The sequence below is a fragment of the Oncorhynchus clarkii genome, chromosome 22, assembly GCF_045791955.1.
Source record: "Oncorhynchus clarkii lewisi isolate Uvic-CL-2024 chromosome 22, UVic_Ocla_1.0, whole genome shotgun sequence".
NCBI classification, from domain to species: domain Eukaryota; kingdom Metazoa; phylum Chordata; class Actinopteri; order Salmoniformes; family Salmonidae; genus Oncorhynchus; species Oncorhynchus clarkii.
In genome coordinates this window covers 8367644-8389004 of record NC_092168.1, presented here as the reverse complement: position 1 = coordinate 8389004, position 21361 = coordinate 8367644, and the positions used below count along the sequence as shown (strand labels likewise).

General features: G+C 42.5%; 1 protein-coding gene across 2 annotated transcripts in view; it reads right to left on the bottom strand.

Moving 5' to 3' along the window:
• Window positions 1–2627: 2627 nt before the first annotated feature.
• Window positions 2628–21361, bottom strand: part of LOC139380280 (cordon-bleu protein-like 1) — a 33867-nt gene continuing 15133 nt past the window's right edge. Inside the window, exons 1-12 of one of the 2 annotated variants that reach the window (XM_071122842.1) lie at window positions 19134–19509; window positions 14293–14490; window positions 11903–12110; window positions 11525–11750; window positions 11246–11305; window positions 10957–11051; window positions 10537–10779; window positions 10222–10339; window positions 6245–6506; window positions 6062–6147; window positions 4568–5922; window positions 2628–3161 (exon numbers count right to left, since the gene is read on the bottom strand). In XM_071122842.1, the coding sequence (XP_070978943.1) occupies window positions 3105–3161; window positions 4568–5922; window positions 6062–6147; window positions 6245–6506; window positions 10222–10339; window positions 10537–10779; window positions 10957–11051; window positions 11246–11305; window positions 11525–11750; window positions 11903–12110; window positions 14293–14390 (2808 nt within the window). In that variant the 5' untranslated portion in view covers window positions 14391–14490; window positions 19134–19509 and the 3' untranslated portion in view covers window positions 2628–3104. Of the gene's footprint in view, window positions 3162–4567; window positions 5923–6061; window positions 6148–6244; window positions 6507–10221; window positions 10340–10536; window positions 10780–10956; window positions 11052–11245; window positions 11306–11524; window positions 11751–11902; window positions 12111–14292; window positions 14491–19133; window positions 19510–21361 lie in introns of those variants that run through there. The other variant, XM_071122841.1, reaches the window with a different exon arrangement.

Sequence of the window (21361 nt, the reverse complement as noted above, 5' to 3'; positions counted from 1 at the left end):
GGCCCGCAGCAAGCCGGCAGCCCGCAGATCTTTTACACGCACCAATACTACATTTCCCACAATGCAAAGGTGACGCACCGAGCAGTAGGCTGCTTCATTTCAATATTTATTGGCACAGCAGTCGTCAGCATCACAGTAAAATTAACTTTCAGATACCCATCAAAAATGGCAAAACGGAAGGTGGATACTGAGAACCGGGGGTTTCAAACAAGGTGGGAGTCGGAGTATATGTTCACGAAGGTAGCTGGAAAACCTGTGTGTCTTCTGTGTGGAGAAAGTGTGGCGGTACTGAAAGAGTATAATCTGAGACGACATTATGAAACGAAACACGCGGACAAAAACAAGAATATGGACATGGAACAAAGGCTACAAAAGGCAGAGGAATTAAAACGAGGCCTCAAATCTCGACAGGCTCTGTTCAAAAAAGCCAAATCACAAGGCCAGGCTGCTGTCAAGGCCAGTTTTATTTTGGCAGAAGAGATCGCTAAATCAGCCCGGCCATTTACGGAGGGGGATTTCATCAAAAACTGCATGATTAAAGTTTGTGACGAAGTTTGCCCAGAAAAAAGGCAACTCTTTTTAAATGTGAGTCTGAGCAGAAACACCATTGCCGAGAGAGTAGACCAGTTGTCCATCAATCTAAAAGAGCAGCTTGTGAAAAAGGGAAAAGATTTTATTGCATATTCCTTGGCTGTGGATGAGAGCACCGACATTTCTGACATTGCCCAGTTGTCAATTTTCATCCGCGGAGTGGACTCCAACCTAAGCGTGACAGAGGAGTTTTTGGCTTTACGTCCTATGCATGGCACAACTACGGGGCATGATTTGTATGAAGAGGTGTCAAGATGTGTAAATGAGATGGAGCTGCCTTGGGAAAAACTCGTGGGTTTGACAACCGACGGAGCACCTGCGATGTGTGGACACAGGAGCGGACTGGTGGCGAAGATACGGGAAAAGATGCAAGAGGAAAACGCGACAGGTGAGCTGACAGCTTATCATTGTATCATACACCAGGAAGCGTTGTGCGGTAAAGCCTTGAAAATGGAGCATGTAATGAGCATCATCACGCGCACAGTTAACTTTATCAGAGCCAAAGGTTTGAATCACCGCCAGTTCAAGGCATTTCTGACGGAGTTAGAAACGGAGCATGGTGATTTGCCTTATCACACAGAGGTGCGATGGCTAAGCCAGGGAAAGGTGCTTCAAAGATGTTTCGAGCTTCGTGAGGAGATTTGTCTGTTCTTGGACAGCAAAGGGAAAGACACAACACAACTCCGAGACGAAATGTTTCTGTGTGAAATGGCTTTTCTGTGTGACATTACGAGTCATCTGAATGCAATAAACTTGCAGCTGCAGGGTCGGGATCGTGTCATCTCTGATATGTACAGTACAGTGAAGGCATTTAAAACCAAACTGACTCTGTGGGAGACGCAGATGCGGAAAGAAAATTTGAGCCACTTTCCCAGCTGCCAGACCATGAAAGAGAAGCTCTCTACCAGTGCGTTCCCGAGCACACAGTTGGCTGATAAAATAGGTATGCTTGCCGCTGACTTTCGACGCCGATTTGCTGACTTTGAAGCACAAAAAAGCAGGTTGGAACTGCTCGGTAACCCATTTGCTGTTGACGTGGAAAGCTCACCACCAAACCTCCAAATGGAGTTGATTGACCTCCAATGCAATGATGCACTGAGGGCAAAATATGCGGCAGTGGGTGCTGCGGAGTTCGCCCGTTTCCTCCCCGGCACAATGCCCCAGCTGCGCATCCAGGCTGCTCAAACGTTGTCTATGTTTGGCAGCACATACCTGTGTGAACAACTGTTTTCTTTGATGAACCTGAACAAAACATCACACAGAAGTCGACTTACTGCTGAACACCTCCACTCAATTCTGAGGATTTCTTCAGCTCAGAGCCTTACCCCGAACATTGATGAACTTGTGGAAAAGATGGGACACCACCAAGTATCACCCTCAACCTCAAACAAGTGAACATTACTGTGCAATCACATATTTAGAGTTTTTACTCAGTTCAAGTTTAAAAGTTAAAATTTAATATTTGTTTTCACTGCATGTTACTTCTCCTTAAACAAAGTGTTGTTTTTGATTAATAGATTTTTGCACTTTATTTTTTTGTATTTCAATCCAATTATATTTTAAAAATATTTCAGTTGAGTGGATGATAGAAAATTGCTATTATTGTTTTTTCTTTGAAGTAAATTTAGCCCACTTTTGCTAAAATAGAAAATATAGTCTACTGATGGTGCCTTGAATACCGGTTTCTTTCATTTAATGTTCATGTTATGGGGATATTTATATAAAGGAAATTTGTCTTTTGTGTCTGTTGAAAATTAAAGATTACTGACAGAGCCATAAGAAAATATTGCTTTATTTATCTGATCATATTGTAATATATTTGTTAGGTTTTCAGTAGGTTCAATTAGGTTCACTAGACTATATGCGTCATTTAAAAATTTTTCAATGAACATTCGAACAGTCCGGCCCTCGTCTTGTAGCTGATTTTTTTATTTGGCCCTCCGTCCATTTGACTTTGACACCCCTGGTCTAGTGTATATGATTTGGTTGCAAATTAGTGTTTAAGTCGTTCAGAAAATAGTCAGTGAGATACACTCTGATTGTCAATAGTTTAATATGCTGTGAATGTAACTTTAATTCATAACAGAGAAATACTTTACATACCAGTGTATGTCCGGGCACAGCTTTATCAAAACCAAATGAGTAACATAAAATAAAAAAATGGACTGAGGAATTTATAAGTACCACTTTCAGGTCAGTCCAATTATTGACCTCTTCAACATGGTAGACAGTACTAAATAGGCTACTGTATTTTCTCAATGAAAATTACAACTCAATATTAAAACTAATAATATACATATTTGTTGGCAAAATAAGACAGCTGAAAAGTCCAATATGAATCAAATTTCAAACACAATTGGGAATAATACATAAAATTATTTCATAACATCAAAATTATATGTTGAGGACATAAATTACTGTATCTCATAACAAAACAGAAAAAGTAGTCTTCTACAGTGTGTAGGTTGTTGTTAAGACTAGCAACCAAGGTCTTAAAACTATCAAACAAAGTTTTATTCCTCTTTCCGGGGCTCAGGCACTGACAGACTCGAGGGCAGGACATCAGGCTCCTGAAAATACAAAAAAAAAAAAAAAGAAGAGGGAACTTGAAACTTAACGCAATTATACATACATTCATGTAGTCTGAGAAGGACAAAGGCTTGGAGCTTCAGGGAAGGGGACAGCCAGTGACATGGCTGTTCAGATGGCAGGCCAGAGTGACGCTGAGCAACGCCTCAGTACGTGTGGAAAGGAGCCGAGAAGCAAAGGATCATTAGAGACATCTACAGTAAGCACTAGACTGTCACATAACATGGTGTTAAGTGGTGAGGGAGTGTCATATTACAGTAGGCAGTCTATGACACTGTCACAGTCCCTCCCCACTTAACACCATGGTATGTGACAGTCTAGTCCTTACTGTAGATGTCTCTGTTGACCCTTTGCTTCTCAGCTCCTCTCCACACGTACTGAGGCGCCGCCCAGGGTCACTCTGGCCTGCCATCTGAACAGTTATGTCATTGGCTGGGACACTGCATGGGTCCCCCACTCCCTGGAGCTCCAAGCCTTTGTCCTTCACCCAATCGCTATTGTCACTGCCCTGTGCTCAGCGGAGAAGACACAATGTACACAATCAATCATGACTCAGAACTGAGTGTGCCTGTCAATACAGAGAAACTCGAAAGAAGACACTGCTGTACCTGCTTTAGATACATCAACCACCAGTACACCACGGTATAGGCCTGGTACAGAGAGTCCTTCAGGAATAACTATGGTAAAAGACGTGCACTCAGGCTATTCACAAGGAGATACAAAGTGTGGCTCCCCAAGGACAGGCACATCATTGACACGCAGGCACACCGGCCCAGTCTCTGATGGAGGGGACGTGTCATAGGTCAAGGTGTCTAAGAGGTGGGATAAGCAGCTAGGATTGTTTACCAGGCCACACTGGGGGGGGAAAAAACACACACCCAACCTAGAAACAAAAGCTCATTGTAGTGTGCTAATTCCATTGAGAGAAAATTGTATATACATTCTCAGAGAAGTACACCTCCCCTTTCCTGTGTTATTCAAAACTCTCAAAGCTGACCCTAGAGGACATGGGAAAACAGCAGACTGAAGAGTTCATCTGAGGGTAGTCAAATGTTTAAAGATAGCACAGACAGTGAAACATGGATCTCTTTTAAATCATCTCGTGAAGAGATTCAATTCTACTGCAAAGTATTTTTAAAGGTAGTCCTATGCTTTGAACTTCAATACAAGTATCAAAGCAATCAACATTTGAGCCTCTGAATTTTAAGGGAAAAGCAACTTTTATTGAGCTGCGAAGATACACTATCCTTGTTCAGAAATTCATTGAATTAGAAATATCCAGATTCCCACTGTATGTTCTAATATAGAGAATATAATAGTCCGTGGTCAGCTCATTGGATGGCTTCTAATAGAAAGAACATGACACAAAACATCTGCAACTACTCACCTTATCCCCAGCTGTTCCTTTAGGATCTTTAACAAAAAAGCTGCTTGTGATTGGGTAGAATGGTGGCGAGCAAGGAGATGGTGAGGTGGACCCAGTGGATAAGGACTGGGACCTTTTGACTGCCGAAGATACAGCTTGGGCAAAGCGGGAGGGGGTAGTAGGAGAGTAGGGTTTGGGAGCAGTAAAACTCCTCAATTTCTCCAGGCTCAGTCCTGGGGATGGGGGCGCCCTGACGGGACTGGGCCGTGGAGGGGGCACACTTCTGCTCTCTTCCTCCTTTGGCCTCAGCTCCACCTCAACGCCCTCTGATGTCTCCTCGTCCCAATGCACCGGAGGAGGAGGAGGGGGGAAGCTGCCCCCTACTGGCTGCAGGGCCTGCCCTGCTGCTGTTGCCACTAGACTGCCTGGAGCCTCCCTCTGGCCAGCGTCAGGACTGGCACTCAAACATTTCACTGCAGCCGAGGTAACGTAAAACCCAGGTGTTCTTTTGTGCTGTGGCAAGCGGAAAGAGCCAGGCTTGGGTTTAGTTGCGGGTGGAATTCTCATCTCCTTGACCTCTGCTATGGAGCCTGCTTGGTCTCCACCACTAGCAGGGGATGGAATCTTGTCATCTCTTGCAAGAATTATTGTCGTCGGTGTTGAGGGGGAGTGAATAGACTCGATCAGGTTGTCATTTACAGTGCTCTCACTAGTAGTAGTGCTGTGGACTTGCTGAGACTGATAGTCTTCCCGAGGTACAGTAGACGGCAGCTCTGTCTGTTGTGTTCTGACCTGTAGCTGCTCAGCCTCTTTGAGTTCAAGTGAACCAATATCTACTTCCTTCTCTAGAGCCACATAAGGGGACTCCAACGTTAGCTCCACCTCAAAGTATCTCAGTTTCTCCAGAGTCTTCTGTGGCACGATAGTGTACGTAGTCATCCCCACCTTGGGGATGTAGTCCCTGGTCAGCTCATTGGATGGCTTCGGTGGTGCCGGGGCACTTTGAGTGGATGTTTGGTCCTGACGGGCTGCTGAGGAAGGAAATAAGGCAGGTGTGATGGGTTCAGCAGTGGTCAGCAGCTTCTCTGTGGATGTGGACATGTCCCTCTTCTGGCCCACCGCTCCAGAGGTAGAGGCTTTGGCAGGGAGACAGGGGGTGCTGGTGGCTGCTGGTGGTTCATCACAGGAGGGGTCAGTGTCCAGTTGATCGGAGGCCTGTGTTCCTGTGCTCTGTGTCACTGGCTTGGCTGCTGGTGGGCTGATAGTAGGAGAGCGCTCAGTACTACATTCACCTTTGGCCCCATCTTGTGTTGTGGAATCTTCACATGGCAAACCTGTCTGGTCACTTATTTCCTCTGCTTGGCATGGAGGGCTTTCTGGAGAACATAAAAAACATGATTTAGTACAAAGTAGACATGGATTTTGCCACATTGCTTCTAAAGCTATAGCATTACATCCATAGTTAACGCATTAGGAACTTGATGTATTTGAATTCATCACTACTTGTAAACCTACCAGCACCTTCTGTTTCAGATGTGTCCATCCCCACACTCAGCATGGGAACCGTGCACTCAGCGTTGTTCACCATGCTGTGGACTAGTCTGTCAAAAACAGGAGTTAAGAAAAGCAATGCAAAAAACCGAAGTCAAAGATGCACTACTTCATTCATAATGTAGGACTAACTGCTAGAGTTCGTACTTGCCATCTGAGGACAGATCACAAGACTGATCTTCCCCCGCTGGGCACTCGCTCTCAGACAGTGGGGAGGTCTCCATCTCAGCATGTGGGGCGTCCGGGGATGGGGAGAGACCCTCGGTTCTCTCAGAGTCCACGGAGATGTCTGCTGTTGACAGGTTAAGGCTGCTGTCGTCCTCCTGGACATCACTCATAGAGTCTAGGATCACAGAGGCAGTGGTCTCCTCCTGCTCCACGATCTCTTCCAGTGTAGTAGGTTGGCCACCTGCAGCACAACAGGATGGAGGTGACAAAGGACAGAGTGAAAAGGAAGCCTGTACAGAATCAAAAAATATACCAAAACATGCATCCAGTTTGCAACAAGGAACTAAAGTAATACTGAAAAAAAATATGTCAAAGCAATTAACTTTGTCCTGAACGCAAAGTTATGTTTGGGGCAAATCCAATACAACACATTACTACTCTCCATATTTTCAAGCATAGTGGTTATGGGTATGCTTGTAATCGTTAAGGACTGGGGAGTTTCAGGATTAAAAAGAAACAGAATGGAGCGAAGCACAGGCAAAATCTTAGACAAAAAACCTGTTTGTCTGCTTTCCACCAGACACTGGGAGATGAATTTCCCTTTCAACAGGACAATAATGAAAAAACAAGGCCAAATCTACACTGGAGATGCTTACCAAGAAGACAGTGAATGTTCCTGAGTGGCTGAGACACAGTTTTGACTTAAATCTACATAATACTCTGTGGCAAGACCTGCAAATTGTTGCCTCGAAATGATCAACAACCAATTTGACAGAGATTGAAGAATTTTGAAAATAATAAAATGGGCAAATGTTGCACAATCCAGGTGTGGAAAGCTCTTAGAGACTTACCCAGAAAGACTCAGAGCTGTAATTGCTGCCAAAGGTGCTTCTATAAAGTATTGACTCAGGTGTGTGAATACTTACAGTACTGTGAAAAAGTATTTGCCCCATTTAAAATGCTCTACCTTTGCAAATGTTTGATACTGAATGTTATCAGATCTTCACCAAAATATATAATATTAGACAAAGGGAACCTGAGTGAACAAATAACGCTACAATTACAGTACATACTAATTTTGTTTATTATTTCATAAACAAAGTTATGCAACACCCAATTCCCCTGTCTGAAAAAGTAATTACCCCTTCCACTCAATAACAGGTTGTGCCACCTTTAGCTGCAATGACTCCAACCAAACGCTTCCTGTAGTTGTTGATCAGTCTCATGTCGCTGTGGAAGAATTTCGGCCTACTCTTCCATGCAGAACTGCTTTAACTCGGCAACATTTGTGGGTTTTCAAGAACGAGCTGCTCGTTTCAAGTCCTGCCACATCATCTCAATTGGGATTAGGGCTGGACTTTAACTAGGCCATTCCAAAACTATTTTTGTTTTTGCTTTTTAGCCATTTTCATGTAGACTTCTGTGTTTTGGATCATTGTCTTGCATGACCCAGCTGCGTTTCAGCTTCAGCTCACAGACAGATGGCCTGACATTCTCCTGTAGAATTCTCTGATACAGAGCAGAATACATGGTTCCTTCTATTAAGGCAAGTCGTCCAGGTCCTGAGACAGCAAAGCATCACCAAATCATCACACTACCACTACCATGCTTGACCGTTGGTATGAGGTTCTTACTGTAGAATGCAGTGTTTGGTTTTCACCAGGCATAATAGGACCCATGTCGTTCAAAAAGTTTTAACTTTTGACTCATCTGTCCATAGAACATTCTTCCAAGAGTCTTGATGATCATCCAGGTGGCTCCAGGTGATTTTTAACAAACTTGAGTCAACTTTTTGGACGAGATGGGTCTCATGTCAGGCAAATATAGACATCGGCCCGATGTCTAGTTTAACGCAGATGTGCAAAACCGATGTCAAAGCTGACGTACCTACGTTATATTAGGTATGCACATGACGTAATGACGCCATGGAAAATTTAGCACAACACAGCATTCCTAACCTAACCCACAATGTCTGCTGTGTGGATCGAGCAGTCAACAAGTCGAGCAGTCATTTGAAAGAGTAAGAACATTTCAGCAAGACAACTAAAACGCCAAGATAATGAAATTCATTGCACTTGACAATCAACTGTCGTGTCGTGGGTGATGTTGGCTTTCGCCGACTAGTCGAGCACCGGTACACACAATAAAGTGAGCTATTTTTCAGATGTTGCCCTACCGGAGTTACACAGTAGTGGCGTCACTGGTATTAGCTTCACGACTGACATTTGGACCAGCAATATCAGCCCCATGAGCATGCCGAGTCTGACAGCACAGTGGGTCGTTGAGGATTTCGTATTGAGGAAGGTCGTATTGCATGCTCATGAATGTGCTGGTTGTCATACCTCTGCTGACATTTCAATAGCATTTGAGGACATGTTTGAAACATGAACACACCAGTGTGCTCCATTCGAACAACTGATTTGAGAAAGAACCTCATCAACTGCGCTTGCAGCAGACGTGATACCCTCTGTCATGGCATTGAAACGCCTGCTCAACAAAACTGCCGACACAGGCTGTGAACAATTCAGTGGCATTCTCTCTTTACTGTGTCACCACCATGCTCAATGCTATGTACCAAGACCGCTACTTCGATGCAGACAAGAAACAGGGTTTATGTGAAATGTTACATACACAGCTGGAGAAGATGGAAGAGAGGCTGCGGACAGACAGAGCTGAAACTTCACTGCTTGGCATGTTTGATGAAATCCTGGTTGAGAATGAAACGATTGAACAAATAAACAACGAAACAGCACAGCAAGTAAGTGAAAGAAATAGGTTTTGATTATGTTTTACCTGTAATGGGGACATAAGTAAATTCCCCCCAAAATGACTTTTTGGACAGTGTGGTGTGTGTAACCTTTATTTAACTAGCCAAGTCAGTTAAGAACAAAATCTTAATTACAATGAAGGCCTACCCCGGTCAAACCTGGACGACGCTGGGCCAATTCTGCACCGCCCTATGGGACTCCCAAACACAGCTGGATGTGATACAGTCTGGATTCGAACCAGGGACTGTAGTGACGCCTCGTGCACTGAGATGCAGTGCCTTAGACCGCTGCGTCCATGTGTGTGTGTAGACTATTTAAAATGTACTAGAATGCATAAAAGTCCGCTAAAATGTTAAATATTGGTTAAATCATTTTTTTTTGGCAAGGAAAATATTGGTATGGGCCAAAAATGTCACTAATTACTAAAAATGTCACTAATTACTAGTGTCACTTTCACAATCACACAACAGCGAACATAATATTATTGTGTTCGGGATACTTCAGACAAGTGAATTGGGCTTAATGAAGACATCTAGCATCTCATATTCCCCTCTAGTTCTTCCCTCAGCACTTCAAGGCCATCACAGGGAAATAGAGAGCAGAAGGAATATTCAGCAGGCTGGTTATACAAAAGCTGAGACTTCTCACTGTGCAGTCTGATGTCGAACTGAAATGAACAGCCGTGGGACGTCAGGGAGAGACATCCAGAATCGGGGCTTGATCTTTCTCTGCGAAGTCGATGATGTGAAGCCAGTGGGGGAGGGAGGGCAGATGGAAGATGTAGCAATACAAGCAGAGAGCAGTCACATCTTTTATTCATACGATCTGGGATAATTGGCTAGTGTAGTATTCAAAATACTGAACGTACAAGTGTAGCCATTTCATTCTGTAACTGTTTCATATTGACCACTAGGAGGCATTGGAGTCAAATACAATGACTGCAACTCCCACTGATCAATCATTGGTCTTATTTACTATTCTCAGTTGTTGACTTTAGAGACCAAAGTACAATATATGTACTCAAGGTCTCAAACCAGAAGAAAGAGCAACTAAATCACCAACATCCAAAAAACTTTTCAGGTAACCCCCTAATGTAAGAAACTACACCTGAAATACAGTATCTAGACAGGGGCTTGAGCACAAGACGATTCAATACAGTACATATGAATTCAGTGAAACCTCTCCTACCTCTATCTAGCAAAGTTTCATCTTGGACAACCACTCCAGGAGATGCGGGGGGTGGAGGAGCCTTGCGCTTTGTCCTCTTCAGTGAAGACTCTGTTCTGCGACTCAGACCAGTCGTCATCTCCACAACAGAAGAGGAAAACGAGTTAGTTGAAGTATGCAAAGAAGTAACCTACCTGAAATGATTGATTTACTTGTCTAGGATTTCAATTTAAAAAATGCATCATGAGCCATTTCTCTGGACATACTAATAACTACCTTTACAAATAGACCTGGTAAAGCCAGAACACAGGATCAGTCGGGTTGAGTCCCACTCACCTGGTCACCATCCGTTTGGGTTTCGGGCTCCGAGGCGGAGATGGACCTCTGGCGATGGCTGAGGTTAGAGGGGGGGCTCTGGGACACCAGCATTGGTGGCAGAGGGGCCCGTCTCTTCTTTGACATGTCAGAAGGCATGGTGCTGCAGTTGAATGTGGAGGAGTGGGCACTGAGTGAGCTCATGCTGAGAGGCCGAGGCCTGCTAGGGAAGACTGGGGACGCCGGGGCACTGGCAGTCATTCCCTTCAAAGAGCAAACAAACATCCAATCATATCCTGATCAAAGGCCTGTTTTCTGCAGTAAGCAAAGAGAAAACTATCCAATCACATGGCTGTGACAATATCCCCATGCCCCACCCACACACACGCATTTAACTCATAAATCAGCCAAAACTGACCTGTAAATGAACATAGTACACACCTGCTCAGGTTTCTTCTTACTTCTCCTGAATAGACTGAACAATCCCTTGTTTTCTTTCTCCTTCTGGATTTTATCTTTGCTGGGTGGAATGGTATCTGTTAGGAATATACAGATCCCGGCCATTTCACTGTTGTAGTCGGCGTACGTGACAAATACACTTTGATTTGATCTTACTGACAACGTTTCTTAAATCTCTGTCAAAAGTATTGATGAACTTCAAATGCATAATAATGTCACTGGTAAATACAAATCGCAAAACTAAAACCCATGTAAAATCATGTTACATTACCTAGATGACCTTGGTGAGTTGGTGTAGTAGGTGAGGCAGGTACATCTGCTGAGTACATAGCTATGGAAGAGAAGGTGGAAATGATATGCGGTAGTAAATGCACCTGTGCAATTGTAAAATTAATGAATGGTGAATAGTGTTTATTCAGAATAAGTCTCTTGTTGACAGACTTAACACACAAGATTTGGCTCTGGGTGCCGAGATTAGTTCAGAATGTATGGCAATTATTCAGATTGATGAATGTTTCGAAGGCTGATGGTTTTAAAGAGAAGCCCTTACCTTTTGTGTCCCTTGCATAAACCTCCCTTATTGCAAAATCATTGAGAGAACAGGTCAAATCCAAAGGATCCTCAGATTGGGCATCTCTCAATAAAAGTGTGCTCTGTCGGTCAAATTCACATTTCTCACAAATAGCTGGTAAGAAGTCTTCAAGGGGGACTCGAGGGCTGACTCTTAGTATAGTCTTCTGGGTCTTTTTATAGTTTATTACCAGACGGACAGTTGCCTGAAGAGTCAAAGCAATTAGATTATCAGACCTCATGACTATCCTCATTAAAAACTGCCAGAAAAACATAGATCTATCATTTCATATAGACATTACAAGATAAAGCAATTATTTTAACTCAGGCATTTCTAACACAGATGTCTCAACTGTACCTCTGGCATCTGAGGGCCAGGCTTCTTACTCTTTTCCTCCATTCCTTTGGGCTTGAGCAAAACCTTCTCTGCCTCTAGGGCCCCGATCAAAGCGTTGGGTTTGAACTTGATGTGGTTTCTGTTGGTGGTGACGAGCTCTATAGTGTGGCCTGATGGGTTCAGGTGGTACTTGGCACAAAGCATGACTAACAAATCCATCATAGGCTTGCTGAAAAACACAAAAGATTAGTAGTAATAATCGCCCAAGCTAAGAATCAAAGGCTGTGTGTATCGAGAAAACACTGAACTTTTGTGTGGAAATTGCAAATGCCAAGGAGAAACTACTCTCACGAAAGTAGATGCTATCACAGAAGACTTTTACACTCTACGTAATAGTAATGCATTATTACACTCGTTTTTCACAGTGATAAAGCTTTGCACAAGGAGCTGTCAGGTTGTGCTTCACACACAACTGTTGGTGATGTGGAAAACCATTTAGCAACAGCATCCACACAAAGCTATGCAGCAGTTTCCAAATTCCAGTCTCTGGAAATATAATACCAAAAGTTTAATCCTTATCATAATGAGTTCACTGTGCTCTGTAAAATAAAAGAGGGTGAAGAATTTGATGCTTAATCCTTTTATATTAAAAGTTGGTCTTGATTAAAGCTAGAGAGGGCAAGGGGCACAATATACCAATGGAGTATTTGAGTCTTGCAAAAATAGAAGAATGATATCTTGAGTAAACTTCAGTGATGGCGAGTGAAGAGTGTGGGCCTGTAGTTTCATACCAGGACACAAAGTCCTTGTTCTGAAAAACAACAAAGCCCTTTGACTGTGAGATATTATTCTCATGTTTGTCTGATTAGTTTTGGTCTCAGCTGAATTGGTGTGGATGAGAGTTTCATCGTCCAGACTTCATAAGACTAACTTTCATGAAATGTGTGTGCAGGGGGCCTGTAGCAAATTACACAGTCTACATGTATTAATCTTAGCTAATTCTCTAAAGTCTAAGATGGGGGGGGGGGCTTTTAGAAACTGACATGAATTTGTTTTAAGACAGTCATACCATGGATCGTTTAGCTATTTGATATTTAATTTTAGGAACCCTTTAGGTATCAAAATATATTTAGAATTTTTGCATATATAGAATTTCACCAATAGAACCAAATCCCATAGAAACACATTGAACAACACTTTCATAAATGGGAAAAGAGACATTCCTTATGATTTATTTTTTAACTACGGTTTAAGTGTGTCCTATATATAGGACATATAAGTTCAGGAAAGATATATATATATATATATATATATATATATATATATATATATATATATATATATATATATATATTCTTTTTTTTTTTACACATATTTAAACTATAAAATGTGATTACTGGGCCTAAAACGTAAATAACATTATTAAACCTTAGCAAGTGGAAAGGAATCAGCCACATCATAAAACTTTTTTGTTTGTTAATGGTGCAAGTACTGTTAACCAAAACCACAGCTTTTACAGCACCACCTACAATATCTGACTCAGAGAGATAGGACATTACATTAGAGCCTTGGAAAGATGATGTAGGATGTGCAGTACTCCTATACCATTTTATACTGAATAAAAAAATAAACGTAACATGCAACAATTTCAAAGATTTTACTGAGTGACAGTTCATAGAAGGAAACCAGTCAATTTAATTAAATAAAATCATTAGGACCTAATCTATGGATTTTGCATGACTGGGAAGGGGCAGAGCCATGGGTGGTCCTGGCATGGTAACACGTGGCCTGCAGTTGAGAGGCCGGTTGGATGTATTGCTAAATTCTCTAAAACAACATTGGGAGGTGGCTTATGGTAGAGACAGGAACATGCAACTCTCTGGCAACAGCTCTGTTGGACATTCCTGCAGTCAGCATGCCAATTGCATGCTCCCTCTCAACTTGAGACATCTGTGGCATTGTGTTGACAAAACTGCACATTTTAGAGTGGCCTTTTATTCTCCCCAGCACAAGGCACACCTGTGTAATGATCATGCTGTTCTTGATATGCCTGTCAGGTGGATGGAATATCTTAGCAAAAAGGAGAAATGGTCACTAACAGGGTTGTAAACAAATTTGTTCACAAAACTTGAGAGTAATAAGCTTTCTGTGCGTATAGAACATCTCCGGGATTTTTTATTTCAGCACATGAAACATGGTTGCCTTGCGTTTATATTTTTGTTCTGACGCTCAAAATACATTTAGATCACGCTTCATCATGGAATCATGGGGATATCTTGGAGGTCATTTTCAAGGAGGGAAAGTTGGGAGCACTTGGTTGGTGTTTAGTCACAGTGGGACACTTCCTTTATTTCTTTAGTGCACTACTTTTGACCAGGGTCTATAGGCACTAAATAGGTGCCAAGTCTCACCTGCCATGGACAGTGGCCGTCTTCTCCACTCCGCCTGGCAGAACCACAACCAGAGTCAGGTCCTGTTCAAGTAGGTTCTCCTTCTGGTCCATGGTCATCAGAGGATATCCTGATACAGAGTGTCTCTGGGAGAGGCCTGCACCTTCCAGGCCCTTCACTGATACTGGGGGAGAGGGTGCCTTGCTTTTGGTTGACACTCTGTAGGAAAAGGGACAAGATGAGCCTCACACAATAATATTAAAACACAATATTATTAGCCTGTTACAGTCTAAAAACAATATGGTAGTATTTCACTGGTATGAATACACATCTTTCCCTGATGGTATCCATAGAAATAAGAAGCATTGAACAGGTAGAAAAAGAGAAGGACTCTGGGTAATTTTTGTCACGAAAATAATCCTAGCCGTTCGCAATAGATCTAAAAACTACATTTCATGAGACATGATTCTGTTATTGCATAAAACAAATCGGGTTACACATAACACTGCATTATATAGCATGAAAGGAATCCTTTCTTCCCAACTTAAAGTAAGCAGCTATTAGATGAAAGCGTTTGGGCCTCCATTTGCAAACAAGTCACAAGACACAAGTGCAGTGATTTGTCCATTGGGCCTGAGGACGGTGAGGTGAAAGGTTAACCCATGTGAAACAGAAACAAAAAAAGGTGGAGCACAGTGATCAAAGTCTCTGTTCCTCTGAACTGTTCTCTAAAATGTCTCTCTCTACAGGTGTCTTTTAAAACCCATCAGTCTCCCCTTTAAATCACCGAATCAGCAATATTACCATCAAATCAAATTGTATTCGTCACATGCGCCGAATACAACAGGTATTACTGACTAGCCTTTTCCCAACGAAACAGAGTAAAAGTGGCATCTGCTGTGTGGTGTGTACAACTGGATAGAAAAAAGTCGGACCGTCTGTCAGAAGACGTGTGTGGCCAATCCTTACTTTTATACTAATTACACCATCATCATTATAACTGACTGGGCCTAACTGGGGAGAGTGGAATCATGGGGCGGCAGGGTAGCCTAGTGGTTAGAGAGTTGGACTAGTAACCGGAAGGTTGCAAGTTCAAACCCCCGAGCTGACAAGGTACAGCGTTGTCGTTCTGCCCCTGAACAGGCAGTTAATCCACTGTTCCTAGGCCGTCATTGAAAATAAGAATTTGTTCTTAACTTGCCTAGTTAGGTCAAATAAATAAAAATATGGCCGATTTTTCTTTAGGTCGGATTGAAAATGTTTCTCACTGTACAGACAGATCAGCTCTAACCTGACTGCGACAGCTAACGCATCAGCCAAAGCAAACATGCACGCGTTTTAAACGGACAAATCTCCTGATAAGATGTCAGACACTGAGAAACTGGCAGTGAAATGCAGTATACATGATGCGTCACTAAAACAATCTATAAATTAAAGTTGTCATTAATTATTCAAGGTGTTATTCAGTGGGGAGTAACACAATTGACTAAGCTGCGTGACAGCTGCCTGTAGTGTATGTGATTTCTTCAGAGGTCACCACTTACTCTGAAAAAAAAAGAGACATTTTTGCAATGTCTTAACTTGATGGGCCCAGGCCCACTAAACCCCGACTTGAAATTAATATTTGTTCCTTCAGGGGGGTTCTATTCTCAAATATTCCATGGTTCTAATCGTGTAAATCACACCAGTAAGCCCCCACCTTCATTCACAATAGTTGCACAATGATGCAATTAAAAGTCATTTAACTGCTTTAGATTTTAACAAAGCGTGGGACTTATGCGTCCAGAAGCCTAGAGCATCAGAAACAAACATTAGGCAGGGAAGACAAAGTGTTAAATTATAGTTATATTTAACACACAGACAAAACTAGTCTAGAACCACCAGAAATGGCCATGAATAGCCTTGTGACTAAATATGTCAACAGACGCCCCCAGCTAAAACAGACAGACTACTGTGGTCCACACCAGGCTAGGGTACAAAGTCCAGATTTCATGGCTCTAAAAGTTTGTTTGGCAATGCGATTATGGGAATGAGCTACACTCTCCCTATGTAAATGTTATACCATTCGTCAAAATTATGCCAAAATTTACTTACTTTCCACAGAGAGGAAACAACATTTAAGTGGCATGTCTAAATTACAACAATGACACTTTAATAGACTCTGGAAACAAAAAGCAAGTGCCAATATAACCAATAGAATAATACAAATACTAGTCAAAAGTCCTCAAAAGACAAACAGAATATTGTTGGGTTTATAAAACAGCCTAGCTTTTCTCAGGAGCCGTATCCAGAGAAGGCAGAGACAAAAAGGACTGTTTTCCTCATCCAAGCCCATGTTTCTGCAGCAGCCTCTGCCAGACAGTGAGGTGACTGGTGAATGATGATAGACGGAGACATGTTGCAGCTTGACCCGTCTAAGCCTACATTTACCCCTAAGTGTTTCCCTGCATATAGGAGGTCTGGTGTGCATAAACAAACCCATTCGCAACCGGGGAACATGCTGATTGGTCAATAGACAGGAGGAAATGACAAGTCTGGTGCCTTTGTTTTCCGTGTCTTTTATTGATCACAGGCTTGATACAGCTGATCCTGTGTACCAGAGTGTATCCTGTGTATGTATACCAGCGGCGGCTGGTGGGAGGAACTATAGGAGGACAGGCTCATTGTAATGGCTGGAACTGAATATATTGAACGGAGGCAAACGTGGTTTCCATTTGTTTGATACTGTCTAGTATTTTATTCCAACCATTACAATGAGCCTGTCCTTCTATAGCTCCTCCCACCAGCCTCCACTGATGTATAGAGTGTTAGATACAGCCTATAGATTGATTCATTACCACTAAGTACACAAAAGGGTTCTTTGGCTGTCCCCATAGGAGAACCGTTTTTGGTTCCCGTTTTTGGTTTCCACCCTCTGTGGAAAGAGTTCTACCTGGAACCAAAAAGGGTTCTTCATTCAGAGGGTGACATCCGGCAAACCCTTTTAGGTTCTAGATAGCAACTTTTTTTTCTAAGAGTGTAACCTTGGTAGACAAGTCGAACTAGGCCTACTATACTTATGGACTTGCCAGTTGCCAGACTGTATCAGAACACACACAAAAGTTGTGTGAACTCTGGGGTACCATTGCCAGCCATCAGTTACTGTTAGTCTGGTACCAACAATTGATGAATCACTACAGTAGTGTGAAATATGAAAACAGATGTAGAGTGAAATCAGCCTCTGATGTTTTTGCTCACACCTGGTACTGCGCAAATGTGCAACGCAGCTGCAGGAAGGTCCGCATTCAGTCTACCTAAAACAGACAATAACCAAATACATCCAGACGGCACACAAGAAGCCATATTGCATTTTCATAATCCTACTGTTAGATTAGCATCAAAGGCATGTGGCCTGTTCCTTCCATTATTGTCTGACGATGCACAAATAGGACTACAGCTCAAAGGCATAATATCCAGATACTGCTACCGACTTTCATATACCTGAGATGCCTTCGTGTGTGTGCATATGAGAGAGAGAGAGAGACAGACCGAGACAACAGTCCATAGAAGTTCAACAGTAATGACTATGGTGTCTCCAAATCAATCCACAGATGTTGTTATAGTGTCGTACCTTTGATGGCTACTTCCGGGTCTTTGTTAGGGCAAACATAATTAACTAACCTATAAAACAAGTATTGCAATATCAAATCGCCGGCATCAGGGAGGCTGCTACTCGCTCCTCTGAATGAATAAGCCGAAGGGGAAGCAGGCAACCTGCTCAAGCCTACTCGCTGGCCTGTATTAAATACATTCTGTTTTGATTGTTACCATTTTTAAACCAGTAATATCCTGACATGCCATTCTTATATTTGTTTTGAACCAATAAGGGAGGCACAAATAACATCACCACAAGGGCTGTCTAAATTCCTTACATTCCAATGGACATGTTTGCAGCTGGATCATAGGCATGTTCCCGTGAAAGACATTTTCAGCCTCTTCCATGAAATTCTTTCATAATCAATGGGAAACCCTGAGGGGAAAAGTAAATACTTGAGGGGGGGGGGGGGGGGGGGACAGATTGTTTATGCTTCTGACTGACAAGAGTGTTCTTGGAGTTGCCAAGCTGAAGTTATGTTCAGTGAATACATGGAATTATTTTACTGAGAGTTGATGCATAAAGATTAGGAAGCCTTCCCCGCTGTTGAAGTCTCTTACCGGCTGTGTAGCCTAAAAAAAGGTCCCTTGGGGAAAGGTAGGTTCATGAACAAAGCGACAAACAAAGTGGCTATGCAAACAAGCCTTCCTGCTCTCCTCTAGACAACACCCTGTGTATTTTAAGAAGCGAGAGTGCAACAATGCATACCACCACCAACGTCCACACCACTTAAAAAAATAGAAAATAATATTGCCTTGCCTGAGTAATCTACTGTACCGGCCCTCACACATACAGGGTTAACAGAAACTCTACTGTACACTCCCACAAAACCATTGAATCCAAGCAAACTACAACCAGTAAACTAGCTACTCAAACCAACGGGTCTTACAACATTCTTGTATGACAGTGCAAGCAACATGGCCCACATTGGTCTTGTCTGAAGTTATTACCCAGGCATGTACTTTCAAGAATCGTAGCAGTAATACACAAGTGTACATAATCCTAAAACTGAAGGCACATACACCCACCATCTTCCCCTTCAACACTGTCTTAGGAAAGAAACAACGCAACAAAAGTTAGACAGGGTGCTCTAGGAAGTAGAGCAAAACTAGAGTGCTTCAAGTCCACCTGTGCTTTATTTTCAAATGCTGGCAACAGGTTTGAACATTACACATTCGTCCTAAAACAGATCCTCTCCTCCAATCATTAACCTGTAACGCCTTCTTACCTCTTGGCCTCCGTGTTGAATTCTCCCCTCTTAAAGACCTGCCATCTCCACTGCGTTCAAAGACAGACTCCGCTATGCTAGGACTGTTGGAGCAGAGGAGACCGGGCCTACCTTAATGCCCCGCCCAGGCGGTGACATCAGAAAACCTGTAGTCTCCTGTACTTCAAATCCCTTCACACAGTGGGCCCCCTCAGTCAGTCGGTTGCAGAAATCTCTTAAGCCCGGTGTATCGGTGGAGCTTCAGTTCAGTGAGTGAGTGAGTGAACTCCCCCACCTTCAGTAATAAGCAAAGGGCTAAATCAGCTTTACTTTACCTCCCTGCACACTGCGCTAGAGCCGTGAACCTGTGGGCAGGGCGGTGAAACAACACAGCCCTGCCATCCATCACATTCACAGCGAGTTTATCAACTTCCTCTCATATGAGCCTGGCTACAATAGCATGCCTGGGACGCTTTTCCAACACTTCATTCAATCAGGTGTTACTTTGTATGTGTTTGCTATTCATTATCCCAAACACAGCCCACCACCACTCCCTGCTTCTTCGAGGTGATTCACTCTGAAATCACATCAGCAACTCTGTGTGTATCTTACTCCCATGAACAAGCCTGCCAACGAATGAGATTACACGCCTGCTCAGATGTTTCTAGGGTGCTCTAGTTGCTGAGACGAGGGTTTGGAACAGATTCCCTGTAAGCTAATCTTATAAATCACTTCTGGATGATTGCTTTCTGATGACTACTGATAAACATATCCTTATAGACGACAACAGACTTTGCCTCAAGCCTCTGATTTGTATTGATTTGCATAGGGCTGTTGAGATTGACATGATTAAATCAGCCTAATCTAAGATAACATAACTACAGTAGCAGCATTACCTTAGTATTATACATCTGATGAATCCACAAGTCTCCATTCGGAATACACTTTATTGTTTTCAACGTCTGATCAACATTTCTTTAAATGAATCCAGCGTGTCTGGTTTTGGTTCAAATCGGTTTCACTGTGAAATAGTAAAATAGCATTAGAGAAGTCAATCGTAAAACAGAAAAGAGGAGGTTGTTGCAGGGTGCCTGGCAAGCTAGGTCAAATGATGTGATCTAAGTGACGTTGTTCATTACAGTAGTGGTTACTACAGATGTCAGATCTTAATTTGACCCATTTCGACGCAGTAGGAAAATAATCCTACAGCAGGGGGATTTGAATATCTAAAGAAACATTTAGAAATCCCAGCCAGGGGGCACCTCGAAGCGGTGTTTGTATACAATGCAGTACCGTAGCTACCTACATTGTATCTTAGACTGCAGGTCCACTAGGGCGCCAGTTCAAGTAGCCTACTGTATGTAGTCTACGTGCAGGCTTCACAAGAGAAGCGCTGTATTCTTATGTGGATTATAATAAATGTACATATTTGTAGGGGGTAGATGTATTTTTGTTAAGAAAATCTTTTTTTTTTTTTTTTAATCGATAATTTTTTTGTGTTCAAGGCAAGAAATAGACTGAATAAATGATGTGTCCTCACAAATATGCCAGAGTCGGCATGGGTTCCAATCTCAGCTCAATTAAATCATATTTTAATAAGCTTAAATGCATAAAACATCTTGATAGCTTTATGAAATTAAATATTAAAGCGACACAATACAGGATGACTTCAAATGCCGGCATCAAACTGAAAAGTACAGTAGGCCTACGCTACTGTAGTCAGTGCATAACAGCTAAGCAATGGAAATCTCACCTATGTAATGGCCATCCACTCCCAAGACCATAACAACAGTGCATTCGGAAAGTATTCAGACCCCTTCCCTTTTTCCACTTTATGAAACAGCCATATTTTTGTAAATGTATAAAAATAAACAAATTCCTTTACATAACCATTCAGACTCTTTGCTATGAGACTCGAAATTGAGCTCAGGTACATCCCGTTTGCATTGATCATCCTTGAGATGTTTCTACAACATGATTGGAGTCCACCGGTAGTAAATTTAATTGACATGATTTGGAAAGGCACAAACCTGTCAATATAAAATGATCCCATAGTTGACCGTGCATGTCAGAGCAAAAACCAAGCCATGAGCTCAAATAAATTGTGCATAGAGCTCCGGGACAGGATTGTGTCAATGCACAGATCTGGGAGAGTATCAAAACATTTCTGCTGCATTGAAGGTCCCCAAGAACACAGTGGCCTCCATCATTCTTAAATGGAAGAAGTTTGGAACCACCAAGACTCTTCC